The 15300-nt window shown below is 39.3% G+C and overlaps 1 protein-coding gene across 1 annotated transcript in view; it reads left to right on the plus strand.

The window, feature by feature from the left end:
- The window catches only part of Cntnap2 (contactin associated protein 2), a 1917858-nt gene that overhangs the window by 1534239 nt on the left and 368319 nt on the right, over positions 1 to 15300 (plus strand). The window contains exon 15 of the mRNA XM_063250667.1: positions 5418 to 5545. Within this exon, the coding sequence (XP_063106737.1) occupies positions 5418 to 5545 (128 nt within the window). The remainder of the gene's footprint in view (positions 1 to 5417; positions 5546 to 15300) is intronic.

Consider the following 15300-nt stretch of genomic DNA (forward strand, 5'->3'; position numbering starts at 1 on the left):
AGTGTGCGCACTGTTCTGTAAATTTCAAACACAGCTATTTGTAACTTTATATTTTCTCCAGCCCTGTTTAGATCTTTCATTAAAAATGATTGAGATGGTAATTCTCTCTTATTGTCTCAGCTAATAACATTTTTTTTCATTTTTTTCTAGTTTGGTGAAAAAATTGGAGTTTTATAATTGTTAGCTGTACTGCTAACAACACTTCCTCTGGTACTATTTGAAACAGTGGTTGATTTAGCTGTGAGCTAGATATTCTAGAGAATCCTTTCTTGCTTACTAAGTAAATGTTGTGGGGATGCATATGAATATCACACTGAAGATGTCTTTGAACTTAGGACTTCATGTGATATCAGCATTTCAGATCAGTTAAATGTATATTCAGAAGTACTTTTTCAGCTAACCTACAAGTGAAAATGAAAAGATAAAGGTTGTTGACTGATATAATGGTTATGTGGTTTTACTCTGTTTTGGGTATGGGGGTTTTATTGTTTGTTCCCCTGCACTCATGGAAGTCCTAGAATGTGACCCAAGTAGTCTAAATTTGAATCTAGATTCTACCACTTATGAGCTGGTGACATGATCAATATAAATTCTCTAATTCTCATTCTTGTCATTAGTAAAAAGTGGATATATCAATTACTAAGTGTACCTGATGACTCACGGTATTAATTTTTCCCCTTCATTGATTAGTAATACACGATTGTATTGATAAAACATGGCTTGTAAATTTCCATCATCCCTGATATTACTCAGTTTCACTTACAAAACAGTTGAAAAAGTTTATTTTAGCAGTCAAAAGTAAGTTCAAACCTACTAAAATTCTGTATTGATAAAATTGTTATAAAAGTTTTTAAATTGAATTTCCAAAAGATGAAAATTTATAAGTGTGTGATTTCCTACAAAGTTCAACAAATGCTAATTTTTGACAATGAAATCACACAGTCATTAGAATTTACCAAACATTTGCTTTTAAAATACTTCTATGTTAGTCCAAGTTTCATTATAAGGTGGTCATCTCATTCATCATAAATAGACCAACAAAACTGGGTACTGGCAAGACTCTTGAAGCAATCTGAGTTCGCACTGATGGAAGTAGGAATGGGTACAGGGTTTGGGAAAAACCACGTGACAGCATCCAGCAACACTAAAGGTGCTTCGTGACCCAGTATTTTTAATTTAGGGTAAATGCCTACCATAAATGAATGCCAATAAGTAACATATGTATGAGGCTTTATAAATACAATAGCCTTATGCACAATAGACAAGCACTAGAGACAAATGACAGCAGGAGAGTGTTTATTATCATTTTTGTGCAATGCTAGATTCTTAAGATTATAGGACAAACTCTTATTCAGAATACCTTTGACTATTTGAATACTTGGAATATTTTGAACAAAATAGCACTTACCTTTAGGGAGCACACTGACTCCTGGGGGAGGCAGGAATGATTACAGTATACTGAAGATATTGGAGACCAGTACCTACCCCAAGATTGCACAAATATATACACAAATCATATACATATAAATATATATGTATATGTATATATATGGTTTATATATATATATATATATGGTTTTGTGTATATATTTGTGCAATCTTGCTATATATAGCAATTGAAATATATGGTGAATGCTTTCATTTATTGCAATAAAAGGCACATTACCCTCAAAATACTCGCCTTCATTACAACACACTTACTCCATCATTCTTGCCCCTTTCTAGAAGGCTTCCTTTCTGTTCATATGAGTCATGACCAAAAATTCAGTGAAAGCTGCTGTTGAGTGCCTTCCAACAGAAATATGGGCTCACACAGCCTAGGGCATATCAGTCATCTGCTTTAGTCACTGCATCTGGTGCTGTGTGACTTGTGGCTCTCTCTCAAAGGCAAAATGACCATGAAAGGTCAACATCTTGAATCAGTTCAAGACACCAAGGCAACCAAAACAGTGCAGCTAAAGATACTCATGGAAAGACTTCCAGAACAGCTTCAGAAAGTAGCAGGGGTGATGAGACATATGTAAATCATTTAAGCAGTTGGGGCATTTTTAAGGAGATGAATGGCAATGGGTCTCTTGCTATAAACTGCTTTAATTTAAAAATTCACCATGTTTGTCAATGATACCTCTCATATATATAAAAATTCACTGAATTGTGGCTTTCAGATTTTCACAAATAGCACTCCTTTCACCACAGAATGTTTTGGAGCCCCTGCAACTGAGAGACCTTGTTCTCATAAAATTTCCCCCCTTGTCTTACCAGTGCTGTAACAGGTAAACCATGAGAGCACAAATTGTGGACACACCATCTTCCTATAGGACAACAGCCTGTGGTACCAACACTGACACATAGCTGAGACAGCATGACACAAATCAGCAAAAAAAAAACACCAACTATTAATTAAATGTAGCATATGTCACACTGATACAAATAAAGCTTCAGTAGAATTGGACCCTTTCTATTTCCGCTTGATGGATAACTTTGTCCCCATCTCTTGCCCCCTTCTTTCACCAGTTCCAACTCTGGAAATTTGTGTTAGGCAGCAGGTGTTGGCTGTGACTGCCAGTGGGGTGTTTACTGCATACATTTCTAGAGGAAAATGACTAGAGATTTGGCAGATGTTGGAAAATTTTTTCTACCAAGGACCAAATAGACAGTTTAGGCTTTGAGGGTCATGTAGTTTCTATCATATCCACTCAACACTGCTGTGGTAGCATGCAGTCAGAGACAATCTGTTTTAAAAGTAGCTATATTTTAATAAAACTCTAGTATGGGCACTTAAGATGAATTCCATATCATTTTCATGTCACCAAATGTTATGCTTCCTTTTACTGAAGCACTTAAAAATATAAAAATCAAGCCAGGCATGGTGGTGCATATCTGCAACCTCAGCACTCTGGGAGGCTGAGACAGGAGGATGACAAGTTCAAGCCCAGTCTGGGCAACTTAGCAATTTAGAAGAATCCTGTATCAAGAAAGGAAACTGGGGATGTAGCTCAGCACAAAGACCCTGGAGTCTATCCTCAGGATAATTAATCAAATATAAAAATCTTAGTTTCAACGCCATATGAAAACAGGAGATCGGTTCTCCAGACTTAGTTTATAGCACTCTAACTTACAGCCACATATTCTAAGGGCCAGTAACCTCTTGAGAATCTCAGCCTTATTTATGTTCCATGGAAATATAACACACTATTTCCAGTAGACTGTCAAATTACAGTATGCAGTTAGAGGGCAGCTTCATGTTTTGCTCCTTTAAAAAAAATCAAATATTACGTTTCATACCAAAGGCTTATTCCTTCTTTAGTTCATAGAGCTTCTATAAAAGAAAATAAATTTGTGAAAAATTTCACTGAGTTATTTGAGGCCTGATTGTCATTATCCTACAGTGTCAAAAAATTTCATAACTTTTTTCCACGATGTTAGTTGTAATGTGATAGATATTTTCTTAGAAAAACTTTATTTTGGAAACTTGAAAACAATGCACTAACTAAAACAATGTAAAATACATTTGTTTGAAGCTCACTACTCAAGTTCTATGCCTCCTTCCCTGATCCTAATCTGTGAGGGAATATTGTTCAATAACACGTTAGAAGGCAGAAACACAAGTAACTGCTTCTATCTGCAGCATTTCAAGGCAGACTTCTAAGTGGATCCCCATAACTTCCTGCTCTATGTGTCAAGAGATGTGAATGGAAAATCCTTAACTGAGTTATCTGTGTCATTCTCACATCATCCAAAATCAGTTTTCTAAGTTTTTACTTACATTCAGACTGAACAGTGTTAAGAAACATCTACAAGGACAAATTTGAGAAACGACTACTTCACTGTGATTTGTAATTCCCAGCCATTCCACCCTCCCCACTAGAAGAGAAAGATCTTTAAACCACAGTAGAAGGAAAATGGGATAGGGAGCAGTACTGATACACAAGACCAGAACCACAGCACAGCATCGAACTCACCATCTATCCATTCCCAGGAACATTGCCTGGGCTTCTGGGGGTCTTCCTACAAGCAGTACTTCGCAACTAGTATTGCCTTCTTCCTTCATTCAGGATAAGGATGGATTAGAATTGGAAGACCAGAAACAAGATAGGTATAGGGTAAACAAAATGAGCTAGGAGGAAAGCCAAAATAAGCTGGAATCTCAGCTCCACTGCTCGTAGTACATAGAAATAGATACTGAGCTCCTACTCTGGGTTGGAAACTTCCATAAAGCTATTCAGTTTATATGAAAAAGGGACCAAGAAACAAATTGCAGATAAAATAACAGGTAGTTTACACAGCAATGAAGAAAGCACCTGGAATAACCGCTTCAAAACAATTCAGGAGAAAAACGTTTTTAATTTTTTTTTTATTTTAAAAAAGCAAAACAGAGAAAAAGGATAGAAATAAGACAGAATTTCCAAAAAAAGTAGGAAATTAACACTGATTAGTACATTGCATATTGTTATCTTAGAAATAGTTGTTCAGGTTGAAAGAACAAACTATTCTTTTGGATGAACTAACAGAGATTAGTAGTATATCTATCTATCATATATATAATCTTTTCCCTTCTTTTTTCTCTCCTTTCCCCTATCTTAATTGTTCTTTCCTTTTGAGCACTTTATTTCCCTTTCATTATCACAATATCTATTGTATATTTTGGCTTTCCACATGCCAAAGACTGCAACTATGTCTATCACCATGCACTAAACTAAAGTCAAAATGGATCAAAGACCCAAATATTGAAATAGAGACACTAAACCTACTGGAAGACAAAGTAGGTAGAAATCTTGAAAACAGAGGTAGGCAGAGTTCACAAACAAAACGCAGACTGCTCGGGAAGTACTTCAAAGAATCAACTGGGACCTCATCTTATTAAAAAGTTTTTGCACTTCAAAAGAAATCACCAACAAAGTAAAAAAAAAAAAAAAAAAAAAACCCTACAGAAATGGAAAGAATTTAACCAGCCATCCCTCAAACAAAGGACTTATATTTAGAACATATAAAGAATTGAAAAGGTCAGGCCCACCAAATCCGAAAAATATTTAATAGAATCTTGTTTTACATATGACTTATGGGACTTTGTTGAAATTTGAACAGTGACAACTACAAACTGCATTATGTCCTCTGTGTTTGGCACATGCTCTGGTCTCCTTTCAACCTAAAATAGTTTGCAGCACGTCAGCCGTGAACCTATGGAAATCAGGGTGTCAGTTCTGTTTCCTAGAAGATGAAGGTGCCAGCGTTGTTTTGAATTACATACTGTGATCACCTGAGGTGGCAGGAAAGTAGCTCTCTCTGTTACTTCACTCAGTGAGTTTTGGAGCAATTAGTGAAGTGGTGTCAATTATCAGACAGCATAAGTAATAGCCACAAAAGACATATTTCTAATTCAGCCTCCCCATTGCTTTCTGCTTTTCTCTGTGCTCCAGGAGGAAGGATGCTGGCTTCTTATCCTACAAAGATCACCTACCAGTGAGCCAGGTGGTGGTTGGAGATACTGACCGGCATGGCTCAGAAGCCAAACTGAGCGTGGGCCCCCTGCGCTGCCAAGGAGACAGTAAGTTTGCCCATTCGCCATGGGTTACACTTTGTCACACTTAAATAGCATTTCTGTGCCTCTCAGAAGATGCCAGAAAACAGCATTGCTTTTCTGTAACTCCCACAGAAACATGGTGTAACCAACACAAGCAAATAGAGTCTAATGGACTCTAGATAGACCTCTATTCATGCAAGTGGGTAACAGGAGCCTGAGTCAGGCAGAAAATGTGAATATCTATCTTCCTTGTATATTCATACATAACAAGTTTGAAGACCTAAATTTATGATAATATAAATAATGATGCTAATAGCATAAAAGCAACACTCAACAGCTGGGATTCCACTGAGGGCTGCAGTTAATGCCATTAGCACGACTATTTATATCACCATAAACCAAGTTTATGGTGATATAAATAGTAGCATTATGGCTAATGTATCATTGTAAACTTGGATTATGGCCATATAAAGTTTGACATTATTGCTATCAAACTTCATCATTATCAAAGCTTGATGGTCCTTTGAAAGCCAAAGATTGTTTCTGTGACTACATCTTGCTTTCAGGATCAGGCACCACAGAAAACTGTTTGGGGCTGTGAGCTCGGACAGCCGGAGGTAAGGAGTCAGCACGTTGGTCCCACCTAATTAAGGGCACCATTAGGATTTTATGTTGTTTGATACCCTTCGGTGTGCTTTATGTGCAGTGGGCAGAGGTGACAGATTGCTATGGGGATTCTGAAAAAAAGCATCCTGGGTATTGTTTTCTCTCTCTTCTGCACACACATGATTTGGGACGCTCTCTGGGGAGTTCTGTGTGTTTGCAACTATGTACTCAGCATCGAGAGACCTCGATTCTCCTCCCTGAATAACTGGTTTGTTCAGAGACCTCAGGCAAGCTTCTCCATTCTCTCAGCTGTGGTAATGAGAGTACCACCTGCATCCAAAACCTCCTGGAGAGGCCATAAAGATTGTAGTGCCCGGGTTTGGATTCCTCTTAGCAAAGCATTATGTGGGATGAAATAGTTTTTTACTACTTCCGTAAATCAATGAAGAATTAGACCTCCTGGATAATAAATAATAAATAATCACATTCCCTCACAGGGGTGTTCTAAGGGATATAATGATAACGGTATGTGCTAAAGAGTTTACTATTTAGTAAACTGAGGCTGTCAGTGTTTAAGCAAGAAGATGATCCTCAGACAAAAGAAAGGTGGAACTTGTGCTGTTTTCTCTTCTTGCCTGAGAAAATGAAAATGTGGCCCATAAAATTGAAACTGGTCAAAAAGATCTTTATCAGCATCCCTTGAATAAAAAGACCTCATTTGTCTGGTTGAGTTAATAGAATGGTGTCTGTAAGAAATTTAATATCAACAGTTTAAGAAAAAGACATTGATATAAAAATGACAATCAATATGTGCTTTTAAAGAAATGCTAACAGATGGACTACAGTGTTCTCTAAAATCAGAGAGGCTCTCGTGGTATTGAATGAAAATCAGTTCTGTTATGTCAAAGTTACATATCAATATATAAAGATAAAATATTCCTGACTTGTCAATTCCAATTCTGTAGTTAGCTTCAAATTAGAGAAAAGATTTTCATTGAATAATTAACTTACTATACTTACAAAAACCCCACTTCTGTAGTTTCTACTGTCCTTCTTAATGAGAAGATTCCAGCAACATTAAATAGTATGTGCTGGAGAATGTCATTTCTAGTAATACTAGGTTGTTTTTCCTTAAATCAATAAATCAGTCCTCAGAAAGAATTTATTGTAAGTCTGTCTTTTGTCTAGCACTTTGCTAGGTACTCTGAGGAATAAGAAAAAGAAGCTCAAACCATGTTTGAGAAATGCTCATTAAAAATACTAGAAAACACAAAATGGTTTACAATTCAATATTAGATTTCCTGATTTAAAAATTACAGCAATTAATGCTCAAGAGTATTGTGAGGAGATTTTAATTTTAAAAAGAGAAAATAAGAGAAGCATACCATCAATATTTATTTGTATTCAGTTGCAAAGCTGTTGTTTTTAGAAATATTAGGATACACTAATGAGGCAAATTGCTTATTACATGGCACGGCCTCAATATTGAGTTTTGTGGCTATAAAGACACTCTTCTAAATCATATTTTACTTGACACTTTCCTGAAACACAATCAATGTTGCAATCATGCAGAATACTTTTGCCTCCTGAAGAACTTTTGCGTAACCCTTTTTTCCGGGCAACTGAGATCAAGCATTGTATTTGACCTTCAGATTCCAAACAGCAGTTTGCAGACCCAAGTTCCCTTTAAGAAGGTCCCTACCTTGTGCAGTAACCATGTTCCACATCAACAGTATTTTCCAGTTACACACATGTCTGATCTCCTTGGTTACCCACAGCCTCAAGCGAGGCGGATGAGGAAAATATTAGCATTTTTGTTGCACAAATGAACAAAATGCTTCTTTGAAAATGACATTTACATAACAAATTTCTGAGCACTCTGACAGGCTCCCAGAGGGAGGATGGAACAGAGAATAGAAGCACAAGGTCAGCACTGTTTCCCTGACTCCATCCCCTTCCCTCTGTCAGTGGCTGATTAAATTAAAAAGTTTTCGGAATATTCTGCTTCGGTGTCATTCAACCCCAAGCCCCACCCATCATGTCAGTTACACAGCATGCATGCTGGGAAATTAAATGTGTGTAATTTAAAAAATGGTAGAATGCATTCACCCTGTTGTTTATAGAGATTAAGTGGCTCTGTATCCTTTCCTGAAGTCTGTTCAGAGCTCCCGTACAGAAAAACCAATTCCACTGTTGAAAAGATGTCTCCTCTTCTGTTTGAGACGCTGAGTGATGATAGGTCTCAGAAGCTGTCTCAGGAATGAAGCCCCAGTTCTATCCCCTGGTTGCAGAGAATAAAACCATTCTTGTGGGCTCTGCCCAACCGTTGCAGTGGCTTCGGTTGATTTCATCATGCCTGCTGAGTTTCATTTTTACTTTGATTCATCTGAACTCATAGACCCATATAATCAAAATGCTAAAGAAAATCAGTGAGTTCCACTCAAGGCTGCTGCATTTCCTATAGTGCTGTAAAACGCTTATGCCCTTACGATTTTTTTTTCTCAAATACATCCAAATGGAAGCCTCAAATATAAATGAAACTGAAGTGTGACAGCTGATGGACGCTCTGCTAAGATAAAAAGTGCAGGGAACGTGCAAGCCTTCCTCTTCAACCACGTGTTCCCACCTAGGAAGAAACAAAAGGGCTACTTGAGAACCCCAAACCAGTAATAGCTTAGATACTGTTTTCAGATTTAGACAGGTGATCATTACAGCATTGCTAAATTTTCATGAAACAAAAGATTTCAGGTTTTGGAGGGAGAAATCTCATCCCTACTATGTGTAGCAAATATAATTAATTATAGGAATATAGTAATAGGGTTTTTGTCTCAGTCCACTGAAGTAAAGATTTGCTATATCACCTCCAGGGACAGAGAGTTTAAACAATTCATTAGGAACAAGTCTGCTGCAAAAGCAAGGATTTTTGGTAGATCTAAGTACTAGTGATTTAGGAAATTGTGTATTTCAAAGACTTTCAGAGAGCACATCAGAAACTGGGTTTGGCCATAAAAGCTGACAAGCAGAACATTCGAGTCACAGTGGAGGTTTAAGATGTAAATTCAATTTCTTAGAGCTGCAGAGGTGACTCAGAAGCAAAGAAAAAGGGGCACCACAGGGTATGTGTCCAAGTGAAGGAGCACAGGGAGGGCAGAGACACAGGCAAGCTAAAAGGAAAGAAAGATGGTGATGGAGTTGGATCCAAACCATGGTGGACATTTGTGCTTTGGAAAAGTAATCACATGTGCCAGAGTGACAGAAAGACTGTGCTCTCCCTACTGCACAAATTTCACACAGCAGGACCCTAACCTGACATTCCCTTACCCAGAGAGACAGCACAGTGCCCTGTCCACATGCTGTTCCTCCACCAATGAAACATTGCCAATGGGGCACAAGGAGGTGGCTCTCCGTGAAGTCCCCTAGAAGACACATAGGCCACACAAGCTCTCCAACTGCTGGGCCAGCAGGTGAGGACAGGGCCAGGACAAGGAGAATCAGGTCTTAGTGGGCACTGGAAGTGACGTCAGCATGAACAGGTGGCCGCTCCTGGGTTCAGAGGAAAAAGTTTATCTCCTTTTTACTTTGTTGCTTTGAGCTTGCAAGAAATAAGAAAGGAAAGGGGCTTTATGAGCAGGTTTTTTACAAGCACTTTAGATTTTCAATGGAAAATGCCCCTCCCCCACCCCATCCCAGCCAGTACACATCAGTGTCTTAGTTGTCCAGGTATTAGTTGCTTGTGTTGCTTAGAAACAACCAGTCATGATGATGCAGATCGTATAAGCCAATCCCCAATTAGCAAGCCATTCTGCCTCTGTACTCCCTGTTTGCTTATCTCATATATGTTCTAGACCACCAGAGATCAGGGACTGATACTCTGAGAATGATCAGTGCCTTCAAATCTTGGGTGTCATTCAGTGTTTGTGCTTCGCACTGTAGATTCACTGGTGTACAGTCAGCATAGAGAACCCAACCATGAACTAAGTCCTATTTACCTGGGCTTGACCTGCACCTGTGTCGCTTTTATTGTTTTTATAATGTGATCATCCTCAGCTCAGACTGAGCATAGAGGCACGAATGACATCACGAATTCCCTGAACATCTAATTTGACCTCTGTCAGTGCAGTGTCCTGAGAGGACGCTCCAAACTTCTCTCCTTTCCCCACTTCTTCCCATGCAATGCAACTCTGCATATTTGCCTCCAGTATGGCTCAAAGCAAGAACAGAAGGCACAGTCTCCTGAGGATGGCTGTCCCAGAGGTCAAACAGGGGCAGACCCTCATTTTATAGAGGAGCATCTGGGTCTCAGAGGTTCAATGACTGGTGCAGGGTCTCACAGCTGGTTCCAGCAAAGCACTGGGGGAGATGGTTAGACCAATACCTTCCTGTTAGTAATTCCCCAGGGCCACGATTAATGCTGAGACCCAAAGAGGAAGCTCAGCATGGCATTCTGACCTTGGGTCCCTGCCTATTAACCACTGAGCAGTGTCATAATGGATAATGTGACACTATATCTCCTAATCTTAACTAGTGGTGAGGTCAACCATCTGCAAATCTTGACAGATAACCTGTAATCAGGGTGAGAGGAGTCCATGGCAGAAAAACTGCCGCCTCCTGTTTGTTTGGTCAGTTGTTGTTTTCCCTTCTAGTTCTGGCAGTTTTTCTGTTGATAACAGCAGGTGGAGAGGGAGTGATATGAGGGAGCCATTAACCTCAATTTTTTTCTGAATACCCTTATCTCACCTGCTGTCACCATGGGCTGCTGCCAGCCAAGGGGCAAGAGTGACTTAAGAACAAGCAGGAGTGAGAACTTGGGGTCACAACCTAGATGACTCCTATTAAAGAACTGAGGTCAGCTCCAATTACAAAGGCAACAACCTTAAGTAGAAGGGAGCCTAAACCTTTGTTCCCAGTGTCTACAACGAATGTAAATAATCAGAAGAAATGAGAGACTCGCTGAGGAGAAATTGACTCTTTAAGATTATTGGGCTGTTCAACTTTATTTACAAATTCTGTAGAAATGGGAAGAAAAATTAGCTGCAATTCAAAAAAAGGTATTGCTATGTTGCAGTTATATTGGAGTATGTGTGTGTGTGTGTGTGTGTGAGAGAGAGAGAGAGAGAGAGAGAGAGAGAGACTGGTTTCCTTACCTCTTCCTTTTTGCTTCTATTGGGAGAAATCACATCCCTTGAATGAGACATTCAAACAGAGAGTGATGGGTGTGTTTGTTTCTGCAGCTCTCTCTAGCTAAGGAACCAGGTCCTCTTTTGTCTCTCTCTGCGCACTCATCCCTTCCTGAACTTGCCATATTTGCAGAAGTTGAGGCTTCCCCAGACACAGGAGGGAATTTCTGTCCAACCATTGATTCCCCACCATCATGTCTCTGCTGACCTCTCCAGAGAGCTGTCTCACTATTTGCAGAAGAGAAAAAGATCTGGTCTCTTGGTTCTAAAATGGCTCAGCATGAAAGCATTTAGCATTGAGAAGGCACTAGGTGAAAGAAATCCTGCACTATCCCAAGAGCCTGAGGAAAATGAACTCTAGCTCTCATTCTGGATCAGTCTCCATGTTAGTGAAGGCGAAACTTCTAACCAAGTTCAGGAGGTGAGGATGGGTTTGAATTTCTAAAGGAAGTTTCAGTGTCAAAGTTGGAGGCCTTAGATAACGGCGCTGTAAGGACTATTGGGTTATTAGTGCTGTCGATGTTGACAAAATGTGGTTCTGATTCAGGAAGCAGAGATAGGACTTCAGATGCTACAAGGTATTGCCACTGTGGGCCAGCGGGCAGTACTTGGAGTAACAAGTGACACAGTAGCTGTCAAATGGCACAGGCCTGGGAATCACACAGCTTTGGGTACAAATCCCACCTCCCTCCAAATGTGCTCCTCTTCTGCTCAGGTTCTATTCTCTGGGCTTCCATTCTAGCCACAATCTTACGTCAAGTGTAAATGAGAATATTGTTATGGATATCACTGAAGTTGCTCTAGTAGAACCTAATTACTGCAATCCTTGCCCAGCATTGGTCTCTCTGCATATTAGCCAGCATTTTCATCCAAGTGATTCAAAGAACAAAGGTGACAGATGATCTTGAGCCTTATGACTCTATGCTTTATTCTCCTGCTCATGTCTTTTACCCTTGACTCTGTGCCTATGCATGGAGAAGCCCCTAGCCTCAGAGCTAAGAATTCTGCCACCTCCTAACTTGGAAGTAGTAACAACAATACCTGTTTCAATCTCACCCACCCTTCTGAGTCCCACAGAACATGTCCTTCCATGCATACAACTCCTCATTTTCTTTTTCTTCTTCTTTGCTCACTCCAAATGGACACCCTTCTCTTGTTGCTATCTTTTTTAACCATGCTCTGAGAACCTGGAGAGCCCCAACACAATCCACCTTAGAAGTGAAAAATGTAGAAGCCGTTAATCAACCCAGAGATGACCACCAACATCAGCCTTTCGTCTAGGTCAGAATTCAACCAATTTTCCATAGAGGACCAAGAAGAAATATTTTAGTACAAAGATCTGTGTCACAGCTCCTCAGCTCTGTCACTAAAAGCTGCCTTGAGCTCTATGCAAACTATTGAGCATGATTGGGCTCCAGTAAAATTTTCCTGATAGAAACAGTGACTGGGGCACTTTTTTCTACAAGTCATAATTTGCTGCCCTCTGATCTCAATATTTTAAAGCTTTTTTTGAAAATTTAAGAAAATGCAAAGGATTTGGATAATGCATAGAATTATTTCAGAATGTAATCTGTTTTAATCCAAAATTTATCTTTTTAAAAAAATCAGTCACAGTAATTTTACATTTTACCTATCTCTATATCATATCTTAAGCCACCACTTTCCCCTTCAGTCAAAGTCTTATTTTTCTATGTGCACAGCCTATTTCAGCCTAGATTTATGTGGTACCTTCCGTACAGTCGGTACTGACCAAAGCACTGGGTGAATATCAAGAAGCATGTGTTGCATTCCTGCTTCAGGGAGAGGTTAACATCCCGGACTGAATATCATGTTCACCATCATAATTGTTTTTCTATCTAATGCCTAGAGAGAGGTCTGAAAGCTAAAAACTAATTGTATCCTTTTTTGTCCTATAACTATTCAATGATGTCCCATTAGTCTTTAAGTGAAAACCCCACCCACCACATGATACAGGGTGTGTTCCACCCAACCAGTCATGCCCAGTAACTCCATTCAAACTGTATTGCTCTTTTATTTCTTTCTGGTACTGGAGAGTGAACCTAGGGTTTTCACACTGAGCTACATCTCAGATCCTTTCATTGTTTATTTTGAGTCAACGTATCACTAGATCTCTAAGTTGCCCAAGCTGTGGTTGAACTTACAGTCCTCTTGTCTAGCCTCTCGGAATAGTAGGATTACAAACTTGTGTTACTATGCCAGGCTCTGCAAGGCCTTTCTTGTATCTTCACCATGTGCTGCTTCTCGACACCTCGAGAATGTTTCCTATTGGTTTCCTCAGCCTACAGCCTCTCCCCTGTGCCCCACTAGAGATGACCCCTATTGGTGAAGAAGACCTTTCTTTTAATGTTTCTAAGAGGCTTCTCACCCACAGCTAATGCAGCCACCTAGCTGTCACCACTGCCCTCTTTACTCTCCTCCTAGCGTCTGACTCTGCCGAAGTTCTCTACAGTTCGCAACACAGTTGTGACATGACTGTTCAGTTGTGGTATAACCTTCATGGTTAAGGGTGCATTCCCAGCAAGACCGCCTTCACTTCAGGTATTCACATTCCTGACCAGCTGGCTATGAATATAGCAGTTACCTGCTATCCCTGCAGGGTCCATCATTCACTAGAATGACCAACAAACTAAGAGATGTGCTATACTTAGAATTAGAGTTACAATAGGGGAAAAAATAGGGAATTGCCAAATCAAGAAACTCACAGAGGAAGTCCTGGGAGAGTCTCAAATGCATAGCTTCCACATCCATTTCCCACAGAGAGAGAATACCTCACTCTCCTGTCACAGCCATGTGTGTCACCAACCAGGGAACTCCAATTGTGCTTTGGCTATCCATTATTTTTACTGACATTTCATCACATAGGCACAATTAGAAGAAATCACTGGCCAATAATGAAATTCAACCTCCAAGGGTTTATAAGCTGTGTCCCAGGACTTATTATAAACCATTCTCCTTTCTCTACCTATTTGGATTATTGTCACCCTAACTCCCACCAGTTGATGGAATCCTCAGGCCAGCAACTTCTAGAAATCTTCTACACATCCTTATGTCAAGGCTTGTGCTCGCCTCACTGAGGCATGCCAATGTGCTCATTAAGTGAATACAAAAGGTGAAATATTCACAATATTTAAATAAGCTTTTACAGATGAACAATGGTGGCTGTGCAGCAAGGCGCTTTATGATAAATTGCAGAAAACTTGCACACACAGTAATTGTTAGAGGGGCCCAAGAGAGGGACAATCACTGGATTCATATGCACAACTATTTTTAACCTCAAAAAGGATTTGCACATTCATTCATCTTAACTAAATGAAAACTTTTCTTTCTTTGTACCCTGAAAATCCCCTGAATCAGATGATTATCTTCAAATTAAGGATTAAAAAACAAAACTCTTTCCGTCGGTTTTTATACTTTCTTTGCCAATTCTAAATTAAGATGCACTTGAAGCATTAAATTTATAGAACTCATTGTTTAATCTAAATTAGATTAACTCTCCTGGCCCCTCAGAGATGCAAGCGAATGTTCCATACTTTTGTTTATTTGTGTCTCAAGGTTATTACTGACAAAATTACAATTAGTCGGTACTTGGAGCCTATTGTTCAGGTGCTACGCTGTGAGCTATAAACTACCTCACTCTGGCATAATTAAAACCGTGTTCCAGTTCACCTGTTTTATGATACCTACTTGGCTTTGCGTAAAGCTTCTTTTAACAGTTCTACCTATGTGCAGGCCTTGTAAACTTGAGAGTCTTGCTGAAAAAAACTTTAAGCCTCTTCTTAAAGTTGTTGACAGTTTTATCATAGTAGTCTTATTGTCCTGATTTTTGAAATACATTAAACTGTTGTAAACATTACATAAGATTTTTATTACTTGCTTCTGAGTAAATACTAATTCAAAAGTTACCAGAGGTACATATTCAGGAAATAGTGTGCTTGAATTTGTATCTACCCACTGACATGAATGGCTGCTCTTTGG

This window comes from Cavia porcellus, unplaced genomic scaffold, assembly GCF_034190915.1.
Source record: "Cavia porcellus strain 051 isolate PalLab524CR breed Dunkin Hartley unplaced genomic scaffold, mCavPor4.1 scaffold_6, whole genome shotgun sequence".
NCBI lineage: Eukaryota > Metazoa > Chordata > Mammalia > Rodentia > Caviidae > Cavia > Cavia porcellus.